Consider the following 18,403-nt stretch of genomic DNA (forward strand, 5'->3'; position numbering starts at 1 on the left):
ACAGGAAGAGTATTGCTTATGAGATGTCATTGTTGTAATGGTCGGTAACCTGGTGTGTACAGAATGTCTAACTATCTCACAAAAATAAAGAGAAACAGTATTGCTCATAAGATGTCATTGTTGTGATGGTAGGTAACCTGGTGTGTACAGAATGTCTAACTATCTCAGACAAATAAAGAGAAACAGTATTGCTCATGAGATGTCATTGTTGAAATGGTCGGTTACCTGGTGAATATAGAATGTCTAACTATCTCAGACAAATAAAGGGAAACAGTATTGCTCATGAGATGGCATTGTTGTGATGGTCGGTAGCCATGTGTTTAAATTGTCCTCGGGTACATGTCAGAATGTACTCGTTGCGCGGGTACACGCATACTCGTGTATGCCCTAACTTTCTCAGACATATAAATAAAAAAAACAGTATTACTAAGAATGCTTGGATGTAATAACGTTCTTTGCTAAACTTGAGATTTCATAGCATGTTAAAGAAGTACTAAACGTACTTTAAAGAGGCCCGTACAAAACATAAACAACAGTTTTTTTTTTAAATATTCATGTATACCATGGTACATTTCGCACAGGGAGTATCACGTGGTCGCTTGAGTACATTCGCCGTACAATATGGCGTATTATTCGCACTGTAACACAATGTTCTCGCATGATTTTCGTTACTCGGAGATTTGCTTAGTTTAAGCCTGAAAAACGATACAAATTTTACTTCTGTTCGTACATTGTCCGAATAAATCTGTTATCAGAATGTTTCAGCGCAAAAAGCAGGTATATGAAACAAATGTCTACAAACCATTGAATAAATTTGCAAACATATCCTTCGTTGTAAGTTTTAAGTTATAATTCGGTGTTTAGCCAAAGTTATGGACAAATTTCATGGCGAGAACTATGTCCGAACAAAATATTTGTGAGTACAATAGTACGATGAAGTTACAAATATATATATCAGCAAGCATACAAGTACAAGTTGGAATGAAATGTAAGTCATTGTGTATATCAGCAAGCCTACAAGTGCAAGTTTTGAATGAAATGTAAGATAGCACGAGGATGTGATAGATGAAAATATCGGTAAGCCTACAAGTACAAATTTGGAATGAAATGTAAGTCATTGTGTATATCAGCAAGCCTATAAGTGCATGTTTTCAATGAAATGTAAATTAGCACAAGGATGTGATGAATGTGAATACCAGCAAGCCTACAAATGCAAGTTTTGAATGAAAAGTAAAATAGCACGAAGATGTGAGAAATGTAAATACCAGCAAGCCTACAAGTGCAAGTTTTTAATGAAATGTAAAATAGCACGAGGATGTGATGAATGTTAATATCAGCAAGCCAACAAATGCAAGTTTTGAATGAAATGTAAAATAGCATGAGAATATGATGAATGTGAATATCAGCAAGCCTACAAATGCAAGTTTGGAATGACATGTAAGATAGCACGACGATGTGATGAATGTGAATATCAACAAGCGTGCAAGCACAAGTTCGGAAAGGAATGTAAAATTTTATATTATTTAAGATAGCCCTGTATGCAATAATGTTTTACATGAAACGACATACCACAAAGGTAGCGTTTAATGCTGATATTTGGAAAAGCAACATGACATGCCTTATACATTATAAAAACTTATTTAAATGTCGTTCTATGAACATGTTTCTGCGATGCCATTTTTAGGATATGTGTGGTCTAGTAGTTCAGGTGTCTATCTACGAAGAGGTAATTATTGGTGAATACATCTGTAATTCTGTAAATTATTTTACATACGTTTTGTTATAATCGCCATTTAAGGAACAACGCTATTAAAGGTACATGAGTTTATTAGCATATGTACATCTCACCGCGTCGACCTAACGACTGAATAGATTGGCCCTTTATTTGAGAGGCTCTGTCTGTAATAACTCAACATACATAATAATTGAATAATAATTTTAGACTGAAGTTATTAGAAATGTATTACAAGTAGCCTTTTGATTAATATATACACGTGTATAACTGCAAAACTATTATAGCAACATACAACAACACACAATAAAGAACAATTCAGATATGCACGTTCTAACAATAAACGCACTAAGACTGTAAGCAAAACTATAATTATGACAATTCCAAATTACAAAAATCTGACTACATAATTAAATTTAGATCGGATACTCAATAATCTTTATATAGCGTGAATATAGTTTTCATCGGGTGCGTTCGTCCGACGGTCTATATGGTCGGGTGTTGTGTCCACATAGTCGTAGTGGCTAACATTTTCGTACGAACGGACTTCGTTTTCTTCCATATCCACAAGTGATGGTACATGTTCGTGCTCGAAAGCACGTGCAGACACTCCTCTCTACAAATGTAAATACAACTGTTTTTAATAAATAAAATGCAAACAGTACTTTCCTAATCCTTCTTCAATAATTTAAGAACAAGACTTTCGAGTACACGCTTACACACTTGTTGCACAAAATATCTTGATTTTGAATGGTGTAAAGCCTCTTGATTTTGAATGATTTAAAGCTACTAAAGGTTCCAATCACTGTAACGATTACACGTACCTCGCTCTGATCACTTGAATGTTCTAAACCAGTCGGAAAGAGTAATTTATGTTGAAAGTTATATATATTTGAATACGTGTATTACACAAGGATCAATTGCAATGGCAAGGGTTCAACCCGTTTTTAATAACGTTATCATACAATGATAAACTTAAATCAGGAATCCTGAGGTCCAACAATATATCTATGGTAATCTTAAAGACATTACATTTGATTGTTACAAATTTAATAAATCTTACTAGATTGTGAAGGGCAGTTGTCTCCACATCAGACTGAACAACATCATATACATGAATACTTTGCTCTCTAACTGCTGTTCTTCTTGGGCGTAATGGCTTCTCATACACTGTATCAAAGATAAATATGCTTAAATGTTTGTAATTTGCAAAGGACACGACAACATCTAAATGCCATTGCACTCAAGCGAACGTCAACTATTCATGTACAGTTCTTCCTTTGTGGACATGGTGAGGTAAACAATATTCAAGTATGGAATTATAAAATATTTTGATTCCTCTGATTGCCCTGCTAGTATATCAAAGGATTATTGATAGACATTAACTTAGGTGTGAGTATGTGTGTGGAATGTAATAAATACGTTCTATTCATGTGTCAGTAAAAGGAAAGCAATAGATACCTTGGTAATAGGAAGACCTCGGTCATTTTCCATTGAAAACAACGTTTATCGATTTAGCAGATAAACTTAAGGACTTTACCTACTTACTTTATTTATACAATTATTATTTATTATTATTATTATTATTATTATTATTATTATTATTATTATTATTATTATTATCGATATTATTATTATTATTATTATTATTATTATTATTATTATTATTATTATTATTATTATACCGGCATACATCCCTGATTGTTTTCGATGGGAAATGACCGAAGTGTTCCGATGGGATTTGTAGAGCTCGGTTGGTCAATGTGCTTCTTTAGCTTCCAGTGTATAATCGATTTAGTGAAATTGGTTTTGGAATATCCATTTAACAAGTTCCCTTAGATCTAGTGTCCTGCTGATTAACATTACAAATATTGCCAATCTAGTTGAATATTCTCAATCTTCAATCATGATGTTTCGTATGCAGGGAAATATTGTGTGCTGATTTGAGCAGTGTAGTAGATTAACACACGATTCACATACATGTAACCATGAATCTTAAATTTGTTAGAGTCGACATTTGATTACCAATGGCAAGCTTCCTGCCACAGTAAAATGAGAAATGAGTCTACCTTAGCTAGACTGAGTAAAACAATGTCAACGGGAAGTAGACGATCACAAATAGCTCACCTCTAATTTCGATTAACTGAGTTAGATGAACAAGAACACAATTTATTCTGATTAATGAGTAACTTCAATCTGAACAATTACCATGAGGTTTGCATCGACGAAAGAGAAACACTGTAAACGTGGTTACAAGTAAAACTAGAAGTATTCCAGCTACCACGTAAAGGACCAAATGCCACTGTTGGGTTACAACTAGTTCAGGGTTGGTTGTTGCCTCTGCAATTAGATAACATTTGTTCTACACGTACTCTAGTATGGTTATAACGGTTTCATGATTATATTACTTCGTCCATCTTTCCATGCATTAATTGCATTCCTTTTTAATATAATGGCAACTAACATACATAAAAAAGTGTTGTTGTTTTTCAAATTACATATTTAAAAAAAGCCAACAACAATCAGATAAGGTTGAAATTTATTCAGAGATACATATGTAGTCTTGCAGTTTGCATAAATCAATTAACACATTGAAAGCAGCGATCTCATTTATTTCAAGGGTCTTCATCCGCGGAGGGCAGTGAAACAGTAAAACATATCAATATCATTTCTAAGAGACATTTAGATGGAAATTGTCTCGTATTCGGAGTGTATAAATCAGTCATAAATCACAGATGTTAACTGTGTGGATTTGATGAATGTTTTCAAAGAAATATATCTCTAATGCAAACAGTTGAAAGGAGTGAATAAAAATAAGGGATGCAATGTACAAATATTATTTTCATTTATCGTACCATTTATGCCTGGTTATTATATTATTATTAACTTTTTATTATTATCTAAATGCTAATTACCAACCATCTGTCCTTGAGCTTGAAACTGTCAAGGAATTTCTCAGAAGCTCCTTTGGTTTCCAAGTGTTGCAAATGTACCTCTTATCACCATATCCTGTATAATTCAATGTTAACAGGCATTCCTCTGCTTTGATACAAGCCTTTATTTCAGTACTATTTTCATCTTCCCACCAAATATCCCATTGGCCTGAATTATTCAGGTCATCAACGAAACATTTTACGGTCACTGTAAAATTTGGAGGTAAAACAACAGGCGATGTCGTGTTCAAATACAGAGTCGGAATATCTGAAATGTAGTGTACAATTTGTTGAGAAAATAACAAACGATTACACAGTTAAAAACAACAACAGTTGTTATATATTTTAATAGATATATTTTATCTTATTGTTACTAAACACATGAATAAGGATATGGTCATATCATCAGGACATTCCGAAAGTCAAACAGTTTTGAGAATAGAAAATACATAAAAGTAGCATTCGCTGTTTAATTTAAGTGTAAACGAAAGTCAAGAAAATGAGTAAGGCCAAAACGTACCTGAAAACGAAATGTTATAGGTTTTGTTTAAATGAGATGGGAAATGATTGCATGTAGCTGAACATGTAATTGTTCCCCCAGCCATGTCTTTAGTTACGTTGTAAAGCACGTTGGAGAAAGAACGGTAACTCCCATTTTTAGCATCAGCCCAATCGTTTATATGAACGTAACGCAAGCTATCGGTTCCACTTGACCATTCAATTGTACAAGGCGGATTGGATTCATCAGTTGCACAAGACATATTTAAGAAACAGACAGAAACATTGTTGCTATATTCAAGTATTTTGTTTAAGGACATCGAAAGCTGCGACGGTGGATCTGAAAACAGATAGGACATGCTCTTAAACAAACCGTTTTCAATTCAGAATAAACAAAAATATAACGTTTATTTTTCAATGATACATACTCATAAATTAGATAAAAACAAAATAGTTATCTTCCAATAATTGAATTGTTTACCACCGAAAATATATTAAATTTGTTATGCCTTCTCTTATTGTTCCTTTATAACTTCTTCCATTACACGTGACTATATAATCAAAACGGTCTTAGTTCAACTTACATTTTATACTAATGCTTTTGCATACTGAATCATCTTTAAGACCAAAAATGTCTTTGCTTTTCCTATCGCAGCACATTTCGTATGCATTCCAATTCTTGTTAATCTTTGTCACATTTGCTGTGCTAGTAAATGTATTGGAAGATCCATTAAATAAATCAGTTTGTTGAGCATCAGATAGAACCACTTTCTCAACACGTATTTGTATTAACGGAGCTGGGATAGCATCGCGCACTTCACATATTGCTGTCGAGTTTTCTCCATCAAGGAATTCAGGAACTGTCAGCATAGGCGGATTACCTTCCTCTGAAATTGACTCACAACGTTCAATATTATACAAGATATAATGAGTTTTACTTCCACAAAATTACAAATCATAGCTTGTCATAATGTATCTCCAATTTGATTACACTGGAATTGAAACACAATAATTTAACAGCATTCATTATTATACAAGATATAATAACCTCAGAATAACAAATCATTGCTTGTAAGTATGTATATCAATTTTGCTTACCGACGCTACATAGAATGCCGTGCACTTCATATGATGTTTCAAAGGCTGCATTAGAAATCTGACATGTCACATTCCGTCTTGAGAGTCCATCCATTTGATGAGAAACGTTATGGATTCGGTACAACCCTTTATTCCCTTTGCTTTCAACGTGAGGGAATGGTTTCTTTCCAATAAACAGTTGTACTGGTTCTGTTCCGTATTCAGTTTTGCAATAAACGTCTGAACCTTTATAAACATATATGCATTTCGTTGTGTTGAAGTCAGAAAACTTTGGACCAAGGAGTGGATAACTCGGTTGCTCTGCAAAGCAACATAAACAAAAATATTCATATTTATTGCCTTGTAACAATAAAAAAATGCCAATGAAAACGATTGGTTTATCAGAATAGCTGCTCATGCATTTGATTTATCTGGAAACGTAAATTGTCCCATTGTACTTGTATGTCGCCATTTATTTCAAGCTGACGAACCAAGGCATTACCAATATATACCAGTACTCGGTAATGTAAAAGCATGGTACCTAAAATATGAAGGTGCACAGAATCCGTGTTGCAACCTAAATTGCAACTCAAAATACCCTTCCTACATCTTTTTATTCGAATCTATGTATAGTTAATATGTACAAATTACTAGAATCTCTTTCCTCTATGTAAGATCGTTTTCGTAGCTGTATTTTGTGATGGTTTTTCTTCCATGTTCGTTTATTGTATCTTTTGCGCTGTAGATAATAGTGTCCCAGTTCTGTGCGGTAACGTTTGCTTAGGACGTCAGAACTGGCTTAAATTTTCAAAACAGTAAAATTTGTCAAATTGTTATTTAACTGTTTGAAACATTTGGTTTGTATGAAATGATCATTCGCATATTTAGCTTTTAACCATTAACATTTTAGTTTCATTCAACGTCCAAAGAAATGAATATTCTAAGGTGTTTTATGAAATACTAGCCAACACATATTATAGTACAGAAGCAGTTATATGGACATGCAAAGTGGCAAAAACCTACATATCAACATAGTGTAAGGACACGTAAATGAATCAACCCCAAAATGATCACGAACAGGAAATCCATAACAACACAAACTATCAAAAGTATTGAAGTTACCGCATGGAATCGGTCAACGATATTTACCTGTAATATTTAAAGAAACCATGTGTGTTCTAATTGTTGTGTTTGTTGAACATCCGGCGTAGAAGGCAGATCTGTTGTATTCTATTGAAGCCGTCCATTTTAAAAAGAACGACCCATCTTCCAAATATCTTTTAATATTTTGCCTGTGCATTGTTTTGAATGTTATACCCCCGTCCACTTTGTACTTCCATTCTACGTCACATCCCCAAGGAAATAATGGTGTCGCTTTCAGTGTAACCTCCCTGTTCACAAAAGCTGGCCCGACCACTGATATCGTTCCATACTGGTACCCGGCTGCACAGATGTACCCAAACACAGCTGTAATAGAGCTTGCAAATCAATTACAAATACACTTTTCACCCTCAATAACGATATTTGACAAGCTATCGAAAAATAAGTAGAATAATATGTATGGACGTTCACTGTTTTGAGGTTTAAAGGGTTGTTTCAATGCGTTGTTAAACAAAAGAGATTGCAACACAAGCTATAGCAATGATCAGCGTGATAATAACAAAAAACATAGAGAAACATTAAGAACAACCTTAAAATATGAACGTTATCTAAATAACTAATATCAATGAAATTTCTTTTACATGTATCTCTATATAAAGACGAATTAATTTTGTCGCAAAAAGACAAACGATTTCTAATATACTATAAAGAACAACGTTTTTTAACTTATACTTTCTACTTCAACAACTTATAGTATTCTTTAACTCATAGTTGTTAACAGATCATCGTTTTTGACGTAAACGACAGGTACAAAATTATAATTTTTACACAATGTTATTAAAACGGAATCGCCTACCTAGATAAAATATCAGAGTATACGGACAGCAACTATCCATCACACCTTAACAGCACAATGTACAAAGTGCATTACTATGTAGCGGTTGTGAGACATGTGTCACTATCTAGGTCTTTAAAACGGAAACTGGTATTCTCGCGCTTTCAGTAAACAATAATAGTCCAATAGCTGCCATTCTTTCAAAATAATTAACAATTACACATGTAACCTCACAATCGAATGCAATTATCTGCCCGTTTAGACTTAAGCAAACCACATTACGCCTCAAAGTCCGTTCGTTGTATCTAGCCTGTTGCCACTTCCGGTTCTAATAGGCAGACCCCAATACATGTAGAGGATTACCACCGACTCCTTGGAGGCCTGGCTACGAACAAATAAAGCACATTGTTAATAAAAGCTGGTCTTTAATGAAAGTTATAGTTGATTTGAACAAATCTGAAAAGTAAAGACCCACAGTCAGTTTGTCTTCTTTTAAGCCTCAGCATTGTACCTATTCGTCCTTAGATCCATCCTAACGCCATTTGAAATAAGGAGTCTGCATTTAACATGTATACATATAAACCGTCGGTGGGCTTATTTAGGCTTTTAGCACAGCAACACAGTTGTATATTTACTAACATTTACTAAGAATATGCGTTCACCATCTCGCGTTTGCTATCATCAAATATATCCCTCCGCAATAATTGTTTTTAAATTATTTTTTTTAAAGTTTACTTCATTATTTTTTAAATCTTCACCAGATCTGTGTTAACCTATTAATAGTCGATAAGTGCTAACAGTTGATTGCATTTAATTATATAAAATGTTCAAATATATCGATTTTTAAAAATAACAGTAATAATAAGTGTAAAGTTATATCCCACGCTCACTCATCGAAAACATATTGTTTACCCAGGTAATATTTTCTGTTGCGATTTACAATCACCAATGCAATACAGATTTCTGTTGGTGTTGTTGTTATTGTTGTTGTTGCTGCTGCTGGGTTGTTGCTGATGAATTATGGACGAAGAATCAATTTGCTTTCGACCTCTCCTGTATGTAAAGGAAATGGAAAAGTAGTGACTTTATACAAAAACTTGTGGCTTAACGTCGTGTTGGTAATACAATGTACACTTTGCGAAAAAGTCACTAGGAATTGCTGTATTTCAAAATTTACTTTTGTATATTAATTACTGCTTTAAATGACGAAAATAGTTGAGCACATATCACACTTCTGATTTCACACAGCTGCAGGCTAGGCATTTTTCACATCGCGTTTCCTTCAACTCACAATGGCAACTATATCCCTACATAACCAACGACGTAGTACAAACGGTTTTGTATATTTCATCGCTGACACAAATACCCTCAAATGTCTAAAAAAAATGAATTCAAGTGTTACCATTGTTGTATCATTTCCGTGTCAAAGTAACATGTATCATCATTATACAACAAAGAATGAAACACTATATTGTTTTTAAATTCATTCTTTTATTTCATTCGTTTGTTATTACATTTGTTTGCTACTACGTTCATTTGTTGTTATATAACCAACAAAGACACAAACACTTATATAATGTTTGTTATTGCATTCATTTGTTTTTTTAATAAGAGCGGTCATTTTGATACACACCAAAATTACCAGTTTGACAGAATATCATTTAAAACCATTGTTGTATAATTTAGGTGTCAAAGTTACATAAAACATTCTTAAATAACAAAACATTAGCATTTTATATTACGGTCGTTTGTTATTACATTATATTTTTGTTATATAAACAACAAAGAAACAAACACTCATATCATGTTTGTTATTGCATTCATTAGATTTTTTTAATAATATAGGTCATTTTGAAATACAAAATAGTATTAATCTGGAGTCCATGATTGTAAAAGAAAATACCATGGACTTTACATTGGCATTTGAGATTCCAGATCTGGTAAGCCGACTATTTACCCTTTTAACAATACAATGGAGACTACAATGACAAGCAGAAATGCCAAACATAGTGTAATGCTATTTGGTTTAAAGGTACAAATTTCAAAACCTACGGAAACAATCCAACTAATGAACAAGAGGACCCTGAAGGCTCACCTGATCCAATAAAGATCATCAAGAATAACATTCTGATCAAGTTCCATGAACATTTGGTCATAAATATGACCTTTAGATTGTTAACAAGCCTTACCTTAAATTTGACCTGTTGACCTAGTTTTTGACCACATGTCACCAAGATTCGAACTTAGCCTAGAGCTAATCAATAAATACATTCTGACAAAGTTTCCTGAACATACAGTCATAAATATGACCTCTAGAGTGCTTACAAGCTTTTCCTATGATTTGACCTGGTAGCCTAGTTTTTGACGGCACATGACCCAGATTCGAACTTGACCTAGATATTATTAATATTAACAATCTTACCAAGTTTCCTGAAGATATAGTCATAAATGTGACCTCTATTGTTTCAACAAGCATTTCCTTTAATTTGATCTGGTGACCTAGTTTCTAACCCCAGATGACCCAATATCGAACTCGTCCAAGATTTTATTAAGGGTAACATTCTGACCAAGTTTCATTACGATTGTGCCCAAATTGTGACCTTTAGAGTGTTAACAGTCAAATTGTTGACGAATGACGACGGCGGACGACTACGACGGACGACGGACATAGGGCGATCACAATAGCTCACCTTGAGCACTTCGTGCTTAGGTGAGCTAAAAATGAAAAGGACACATACAAAATACATATTCACATACAAAATGTTTTGGCATGGTGATATAAATATCAAAGCCTCGTAAATAAATAAATGTTTTGGTTTCATCATCAAAACATAGAGCGAAAAGGGTAACTTAGGAATGGGTGTACTCAAGATAACGAGATCTCAACATACTCAACTTGTCCAAACATTGCAAAATAATAGTACGATATAAGTCCCTTCGTTATATCGAAGTGCAGACTGCGTAGTCCGTTACCATCTAGTACAATCTATTGGAGAAGTATACATTTATTAGCATAAATTCGATATCATTGTATATTGAAGTATTATGTGCATTAAGCATTTATTATGTTACATATCATAGCTTTGACTCGAATGTATTAACAATATCACCCGGCCCTTTAAGTCACCGTATTATACATCTTTACAAAGGTTGTGAAGCACTAAATGAAGATGTACATGACCGTGTCGGCTACTTTATGTGCACAATTTCATCCTGTTGTATGTACATTGCATGAAGTTTGTAACGGCATATAAGGTAGCACGAGGAATATTATATTATATCAATATCAGTGAGACAAAACGTGAAAATACGCGTACTTGTTGTACTGCAAGTTTTACTCGAGTATGTGTATACGCGTAGATGTACACTTACACATTTACACAAAAATATTCTCATTGTTCAGAATTAAATCTGAATTATAGAACATAAGAAAATTACATGTAAAAGAGACCACTTGGGATGAATGAAATCATACAACATGTTGCTAAAGCAATTGAGAATCCAATAATATGCGTTTTCTAAAAAATAGTTTTCAGTCTAGACACCATACATAAAAAAATACTATGTAGCAAAACATTTTTATAAGAAGTGGTATGATTACGGTGCGTACCATATAGAATAAATGTATAATTACAAAAACATTGAATTATGACTTTAACAATTTAACAAAACTTTACAATATTGGTACAATTGATTTTGTAAAAGATGAAACATATGAAATACAATATCCAAAACATACAATAAGGCCGAATGTTTTGGTTATATGTTTTGGTCTTTGATCTCCATTTACACTGATGCATAATGGTACCCAGGTTGTTCGACAGCAGGTCCCTGTGTCGAAAAGAACTCAATTTCAGCATACTCCGTCGGCGTATTCTTTTTCCATGACGGAACTCTGGCGTTGGCTGCCTGTAGGAACTTAACGTCCAATTCAGCGTATTTGAGGCATTCTTCATCCTGTGGGTTCTGGAAATTAAGACATTGCACTACGGTTACAATCAGTGAGAATTAGTATTACCGATTACGAATCACATAGGGAAAGGATCTTTGTATTTAAACACGCATGGCGTCACCTTTTGAGGTCTATGTTAAATTTTTAATTTTGAAGACAAGAATGTTCGATACCTTACGGAAAATTGCACACCTGCCTTACTGCTTTCAATTATGATGTTCTCCATAAGAGTAAAACTTACTGTAGTTTGCTACCCAACACACCTTACTTTTCTGGTCAAGCTACTTTGTACTAATGTTTTGTCATTTGCATTAATTATCTCGCAAGGTGAAGTGAGTTACCTGCGTTTCAATCCTCTGTGTGGCCGCCTGCCTATGCACGACAGCATACTGGACTCCTTCTGTTGCTATATGTAGCACTCCATTGTCCGATGAGGTGTCTGTTTTTGAGGTAATCATTAATGGCTATTATTTATAAAATCACATTTGGAAGGAAATAGTATATTCTGTTATTGCATAGAGAACCTGAACAAATAGAATAAAGCCGGATAAGATTCCGAATTACTGTCTTTGCATTTGTAAATGGCTTTAATAACTATTTTATAAAATTCAATAAATTTGTTAACTTGATACCAAATATTTACTTAATATTTACCCAGTGCCATTAAACCGGGTTAATGTTTAAACCTTTTGCTACTGAGCTTGTTTCCGTAGCTTTTTGCATAAATATTGATCCAAAGCTAGAATTAACAGGAAACAAATTATATTGAAAGCGTTATATTGTTTAAGTGTTTTCGCTTTCTTTATCTATTTTTTTTTTGGTTACATAAACAAAATGTTGATAACTGTATCAAATGAAATACCATTCGAAGGTAGATTTAAAGAGTATTCATGGATTTTTAATTTTAATAAGTTTATATGACTAATTTGAATATTTCATTATTAAGATGTTTTGATACTTTATGTTTGTTCTGAAATCTCTACTGAAGTATCTTACAGGATAAATCAAAAATGTAAATAGCACTTGCTTAACAAAAATTAAAATAAATCAAAGGAAAACATTTTATATTTTCACCTAGGTACATGATTGAATTGTTAAAGAACGTGTTAAGAACTTACACAGGAGCGTATAGGCAAACTTAAAGATAAAAACTTACCACTGTGATTTTCAACACTGAAATATGAACGCAACAATTATATATCTTTTTAATACTTCATATAATAATATGGCTTTGATAAGTTCAAATACCGTCAAACGAAACTCTGTCTTATCGGAAAGACTTTGCTAAATACATTTCATTATATATCAACGATTGAAATATATCCAACTTTGTAACATTCAATAGATATTTGAGATTCTCAATCACTAAATCACTAAATCAAATTCATACATTTCTACTGTGTCAGTTGTTTTGACCCTCCGCCGTTTCAGATATATCCATCCTAAAAATGATATGTTTTCATACAGTCAACATATAGTGTTTTTTTCAAGTGTCTTTGTAGATATAGTAAATAGTTTGTGATAGTTGAATAATTTGAAAGTATTATAAAAATGTATGCTCATTCTAAACACTTACGTCTAAACGTACAAATCATTTATGGACCCTTTCAAAACTACACACCCTGACTCTCCTGCAGAAAATTAAATTGCATGCGGTATAATATTGTAGAAGATGAGAGTATTCAGGAAATATAATCCTTACTTCCAATAACAAACAGGATGCAGAGTCCACCTATAACACCTGCTACGATAAGTACATTGATGACAGGAAATCGGAATGTATGAATGTCAGTTTCGTAGGATTGACTCCCTGCAATGATCGTATTTTTTAAATAAAATCGTTATATCATAATCAACAAACATAAAATGCATTTCATCCACTAAAAATGTAACCAATATTTCAGCTGTTAATTACGAACCATCTGTTCTTGCGCTTATAACGGTCAAGGAATTTTTCAAAAGCTTGTTTGTTTTCCAAGCGTTGCAAGTGTATGTATTTTCGCCATCTCTCGCATAATAAAGTGTTAAGAGGCATTCATCTGTTTTGTTACAAGTCTTCATAACAGTGCTATTCTCATCTTTCCACGAAAGCGTCCATCGTCCTTTAGCATCGCTGTCATCAACATAGCATTTGACGGTCACTGTAATATCCGGATATAAATTAACAGGTGATGTCGTGTTCAAATTCATAGTCGGGTCACCTAAAATGTATACATTGTTGAGAAAGCAAATAAGTAAAATGAATACACAGTTAAGATATATCACTTATTATACATTTTCAGATTGCTTTTATCGTATTCATGTGGAAATACCACCTTGAATGAAAGTATGTATCTTCCAATAATACAGACATTTACCAATGGGTTTAATTTATTATGCATTACCTCGTTTAACATTACTAACCTTTACCATTACGCGTGTGTTACACAATCTTCACGCTCTTAAACTTACATTTCATATTAATGTGTTTGCAGACTGACACATCTTTAATACCAATATCATAAATTATTTTCCTGGTGCAGCACATTTCTTTTACATTCCAGGTTTTGTTAACCTTTGTCACCTTTGCTGAACTTGTGAACGTATGAGATGATCCATTAAATGAATCGGTGTGTTGAGCATCAGCCAGTAATACTGTGTCAACGTGTATTTACATTTCCGGAGCGGGGATAGCATTGCGCACTTCACATATTGTTGTCGAATTTTCTCCATCAAGGAATTCAGGAACTGTTAGGATAGGCGGGTTACCTTTCTCTAGAATTGAAAAACAAAAAATTAAAAGCTAATTATACTGTGTCAACGTGAAGTTCCATTGCCGGAGCTTGAAAAACATTGCAAACTTCACGTATTGTTGTCGTCCTTTCTCAATCAATGAATTCAGGAACGATTAGCACGGGCAGGTTACCCTCATCTGGAATTGAAACACAATAATTAATTAGCTAGTAATACTTTGTCAACGTGTATTCCTATTGCCAGAGCTTAGATAGCATTGCGCACTTTACATATTGTTGTCGAACTTTCTCAATCAAGGAACTCAGCAACTATAAGCACGGGCGGATTACCTTCTTCTGGAACTGAAACACAATAATTAATCAGCTAGTAATACTTTGTCAACGTGTATTTCTATTGCGGAGCTTGGATAACATTGCGCACTTTACATATTGTTGTCCTACGTTCTTCATCAATGAATTCAGGACTATTAGCACGGGCAAGTAACCTTTCCCTGGAAATGAAACACAATAATTTAACAGCATTCAATATTATACAAGATCTAATGATTTTAACCTCTACAAAATAACACATCATAGCTTGTCATTATGTGCATCCTATTTGCTTACCCACGTTACAGAGAATGCCGCGCACTTCGTAGGGTGTTTCAAGGGCTACATTAGAAACCTGGCATGTCACATTCCGTCTTGACAGTCCATCCATATGTTGATGAACGTTAAGAAATCGGTACAATCCTTTCTTCCGTTCGCCTTCGGCAAGAACAAATGAATCATTACCCAGTAAAAGTACTACTTGTACTGGTTCTGTTCCATTGTTTGTTTTGCAATAAATATCGGAGCCAACATAAACATAAATACATTCGGTTGTGTTAAAGTCAGTGGAAGTTGGACCATCAATTACTGGGTAACTCGGTCGCTCTTCAAAAAACAATTTTTTTTGTTTTAAATCATTTGTAATACCATTTAACCATTCAAAATGTAAATCTAAACTGATGGTTTATCACATTGCTGTCCAATTATTAATTATCTGGAATCATCAATTATCAACTTATATAACCCATTTTTATTCAAAGCTGAACAAAGCTGATGTACCGAAAACAAAGAAAAAACAGTATATAAGGGTCAGAACATTCGATGAAGTAACAGCAAGGTACCTGGTGTATGAAGCTGCACAGAATTCGAGTAGCTATCTGAGTTGCACTTTATAATATACGTTCCTTCATCTTTTTCTCCAAAGCTAAATATAGTCAATATGTATAAATAATCAGAAACTTTTTTCTCTTCGTAAGACCCTGCTCGTGGCTCTATGTCCGTGACGCTGTTTTTCCATGTTCGTCCCGTGTTTGTTTGGTGCTGTATGGAATAGTCAGACGGAAAATATCCAAGTTCAACGCCGGTGCCGCGAACAACCGGGCTTAGAATCACGAGAGCTCCACATGTTCCAACAATATCTGTTAATTATTACTTATATATTAACGTAAATGTCAGAAAAAAAGTGATATTTTTATTTGTGATTGCCCAGGGCCTATAACTACAAACAACTCTGGAAAGTGGATATTAAAACTTTCGAATTGTCAGATTTAAACAATGAATTAACAGAATAAATTATTTGTAAAAGAATTTAAATCAATTTGCGTAAACTGTTTAATTAGTACTTTTCATATTTTTAGCTTATTATAATTTAAGAGTTTCTTTATTCAAATAAAAAAGAAAAGACAGAAAAACAGGTGTTAGTGAATACAGGCCCAGAAAAAATATGAGTACACGTGAAACTACATCGATAGGCACAGTGGCAAACAACCTACCATAAAAGTATAAGAAGAATTTAAAAAATAAAAACCCGTATGGCAAACAAGGAGGAAACAAAAACACACATACTTTATATCATAAATTTTAACATTTGGGTTGCTTCCTTAAAACAGTTTTACCTTTCAGATGTAAAGATACAAAGCGTGTTCTAATCATTTCGTTTGTTGAACATCCGGCGTAGAATTCAGATTTGTTGTACTCAATTGAAGCCCTCCATTTTAAAAAGAATGACCCATCCTCCGAATATGTTGTAGCATTTTGCCCATGCATTGTTTGTAATTGTGTACCACCTTCCATTATGTACCTCCATTCTACCTGACATCTCCAAGGGTAGAGCGGTGTCGCTTTCAGTGTTACCTCCCTGTTCACAAAGGCGGGTCCTACCATTGATATAGTTCCATACTGGTTCTCGGCTGCACAGACGTAGTCAACAAGAGCTGATATAGAAGTAGCACATAAATTACAAATACACATGTCACACTCAATAACGGGTAAAACTGTAAATACTATAATTAAGTATTATTATGAAAAATCATATAGTTAATTAACAAGTTGGACACTATAAGGCTAAAGCAATTAAACATCCGAAATTATCTGAACATTCATAAACGTAGGAATCTAAAATAAAAACGAAATATAAAAATAAAATAAACGTTACATTGCTTTTTCTATTTATTTTAGCATTAACATTAATTTACATACAAGAAATAGTACGAAGTTGAAGTAGTAGTAGTAGAAGTATTAGTTTTAGTAGTAGTAGTAGTAGTAGTAGTAGTAGTAGTAGTAGTAAAGTCTGTGTGGCTAATAAGTTAATTTCGGTACTTGTTCGCCATGCGGAGTTATGTTGGCCTACTGTCATACTCTGTCAGCAAGACGCCTTTATCACAAATCATGTCTCTGTTATAAAAAGAAATACGGCCTTTCATCCCTTACACCTTAAAATGTTAGTTCCCAGAATTATCCACTGCGCAATGCATCTAAAATAAGAACGTTTATGTCACTGATTTTTACTTTTAGTAGTAGTAGCAGCAACAGCAGCAGCAGCAGTTTTAGTAGTAGTAGTAGTAGTAGTAGTATTAGAAGTTTTTGTTTAATTTGAGAATTAATATTATTAACAGGGTTTTACTTATGCAACATACCTGAAGCAAGTACGGCAAGTTGAGCACATATAAACATCCATTGTCGTGGCATATTTCCGCAAAATAATGTATTTATTAATACGAGTGTTGCTGTTTTGTTGTATTCATTTTCAATTTTGTTACACTTGCTACTTATCTTTTTAGAAACAGACCATCCATATAATTTCCATAAGGAAGTTATGTGTTGTTCGCAGTTTCTGTCAACAATTGTTGACAATTGTTTAACTTGCGTACCGGAAACGCTTAAGTCATTCTTTGGACTTGACAATGATGTGAACTGATGTTACATTATTGTTAAGGAAAAAATGTTTCATCTTAAGACAGACGTTATATTCTTTATTCTTATAATCTATCATAAAAGAGAAATGAAATAGGTCTAAAACTGTTCTTGAATGTTGCATCATTAAGTTGCTCAAACCGCAATCGAAGTCACGAGTGAAGATATAGTTTTTCAATGATCACGATTGAAATGAAATACGATCTCTGAAATTAACCAATGTTCGGTTCAGTTTACCGTTTCCTGTACGAAATTTATTGGCTAGATTAAGAACCTCTTGTCATAAACTTTTTCATCGAATAAAATTTCGTTTGTTCGTTC

The 18,403-nt window shown here is 33.6% G+C and overlaps 2 protein-coding genes across 5 annotated transcripts; both read right to left on the reverse strand.

The window, feature by feature from the left end:
- Window positions 1-2,049: 2,049 nt before the first annotated feature.
- Window positions 2,050-8,268, reverse strand: LOC128246391 (uncharacterized). The gene is made up of 9 exons (XM_052964575.1): window positions 8,198-8,268; window positions 7,390-7,707; window positions 6,262-6,561; window positions 5,748-6,050; window positions 5,186-5,503; window positions 4,652-4,933; window positions 3,941-4,072; window positions 2,796-2,902; window positions 2,050-2,348 (listed from the first exon to the last, which is right to left on the reverse strand). Exons 1-9 carry the CDS (start codon window positions 8,235-8,237, stop codon window positions 2,172-2,174), a joined length of 1,977 nt encoding a protein of 658 aa, XP_052820535.1. The 5' UTR covers window positions 8,238-8,268; the 3' UTR covers window positions 2,050-2,171.
- A 2,723-nt stretch (window positions 8,269-10,991) lies between these two features.
- Window positions 10,992-17,914, reverse strand: LOC128202651 (uncharacterized). Of its 4 annotated transcripts, none has more exons than XM_052903675.1 (11): window positions 17,806-17,914; window positions 16,786-17,103; window positions 16,012-16,308; window positions 15,467-15,775; window positions 14,580-14,882; window positions 14,048-14,269; window positions 13,831-13,938; window positions 13,519-13,570; window positions 13,285-13,301; window positions 12,470-12,567; window positions 10,992-12,142 (listed from the first exon to the last, which is right to left on the reverse strand). In XM_052903675.1, the coding sequence occupies exons 5-11, from the start codon at window positions 14,653-14,655 to the stop codon at window positions 11,963-11,965; spliced, it is 753 nt and encodes a 250-aa protein (XP_052759635.1). In that variant the 5' UTR covers window positions 14,656-14,882; window positions 15,467-15,775; window positions 16,012-16,308; window positions 16,786-17,103; window positions 17,806-17,914; the 3' UTR covers window positions 10,992-11,962. The 4 variants fall into 4 exon arrangements, 2 of the variants coding, with proteins under 2 accessions (XP_052759635.1, XP_052759633.1); XM_052903673.1 differs by having other exon boundaries at window positions 14,048-14,329; XR_008255776.1 differs by lacking the exons at window positions 10,992-12,142; window positions 12,470-12,567; window positions 13,285-13,301; window positions 13,519-13,570; window positions 13,831-13,938 and having other exon boundaries at window positions 14,173-14,269; window positions 17,806-17,908.
- Window positions 17,915-18,403: the final 489 nt, after the last annotated feature.

The sequence above is a fragment of the Mya arenaria genome, chromosome 9, assembly GCF_026914265.1.
Source record: "Mya arenaria isolate MELC-2E11 chromosome 9, ASM2691426v1".
NCBI lineage: Eukaryota > Metazoa > Mollusca > Bivalvia > Myida > Myidae > Mya > Mya arenaria.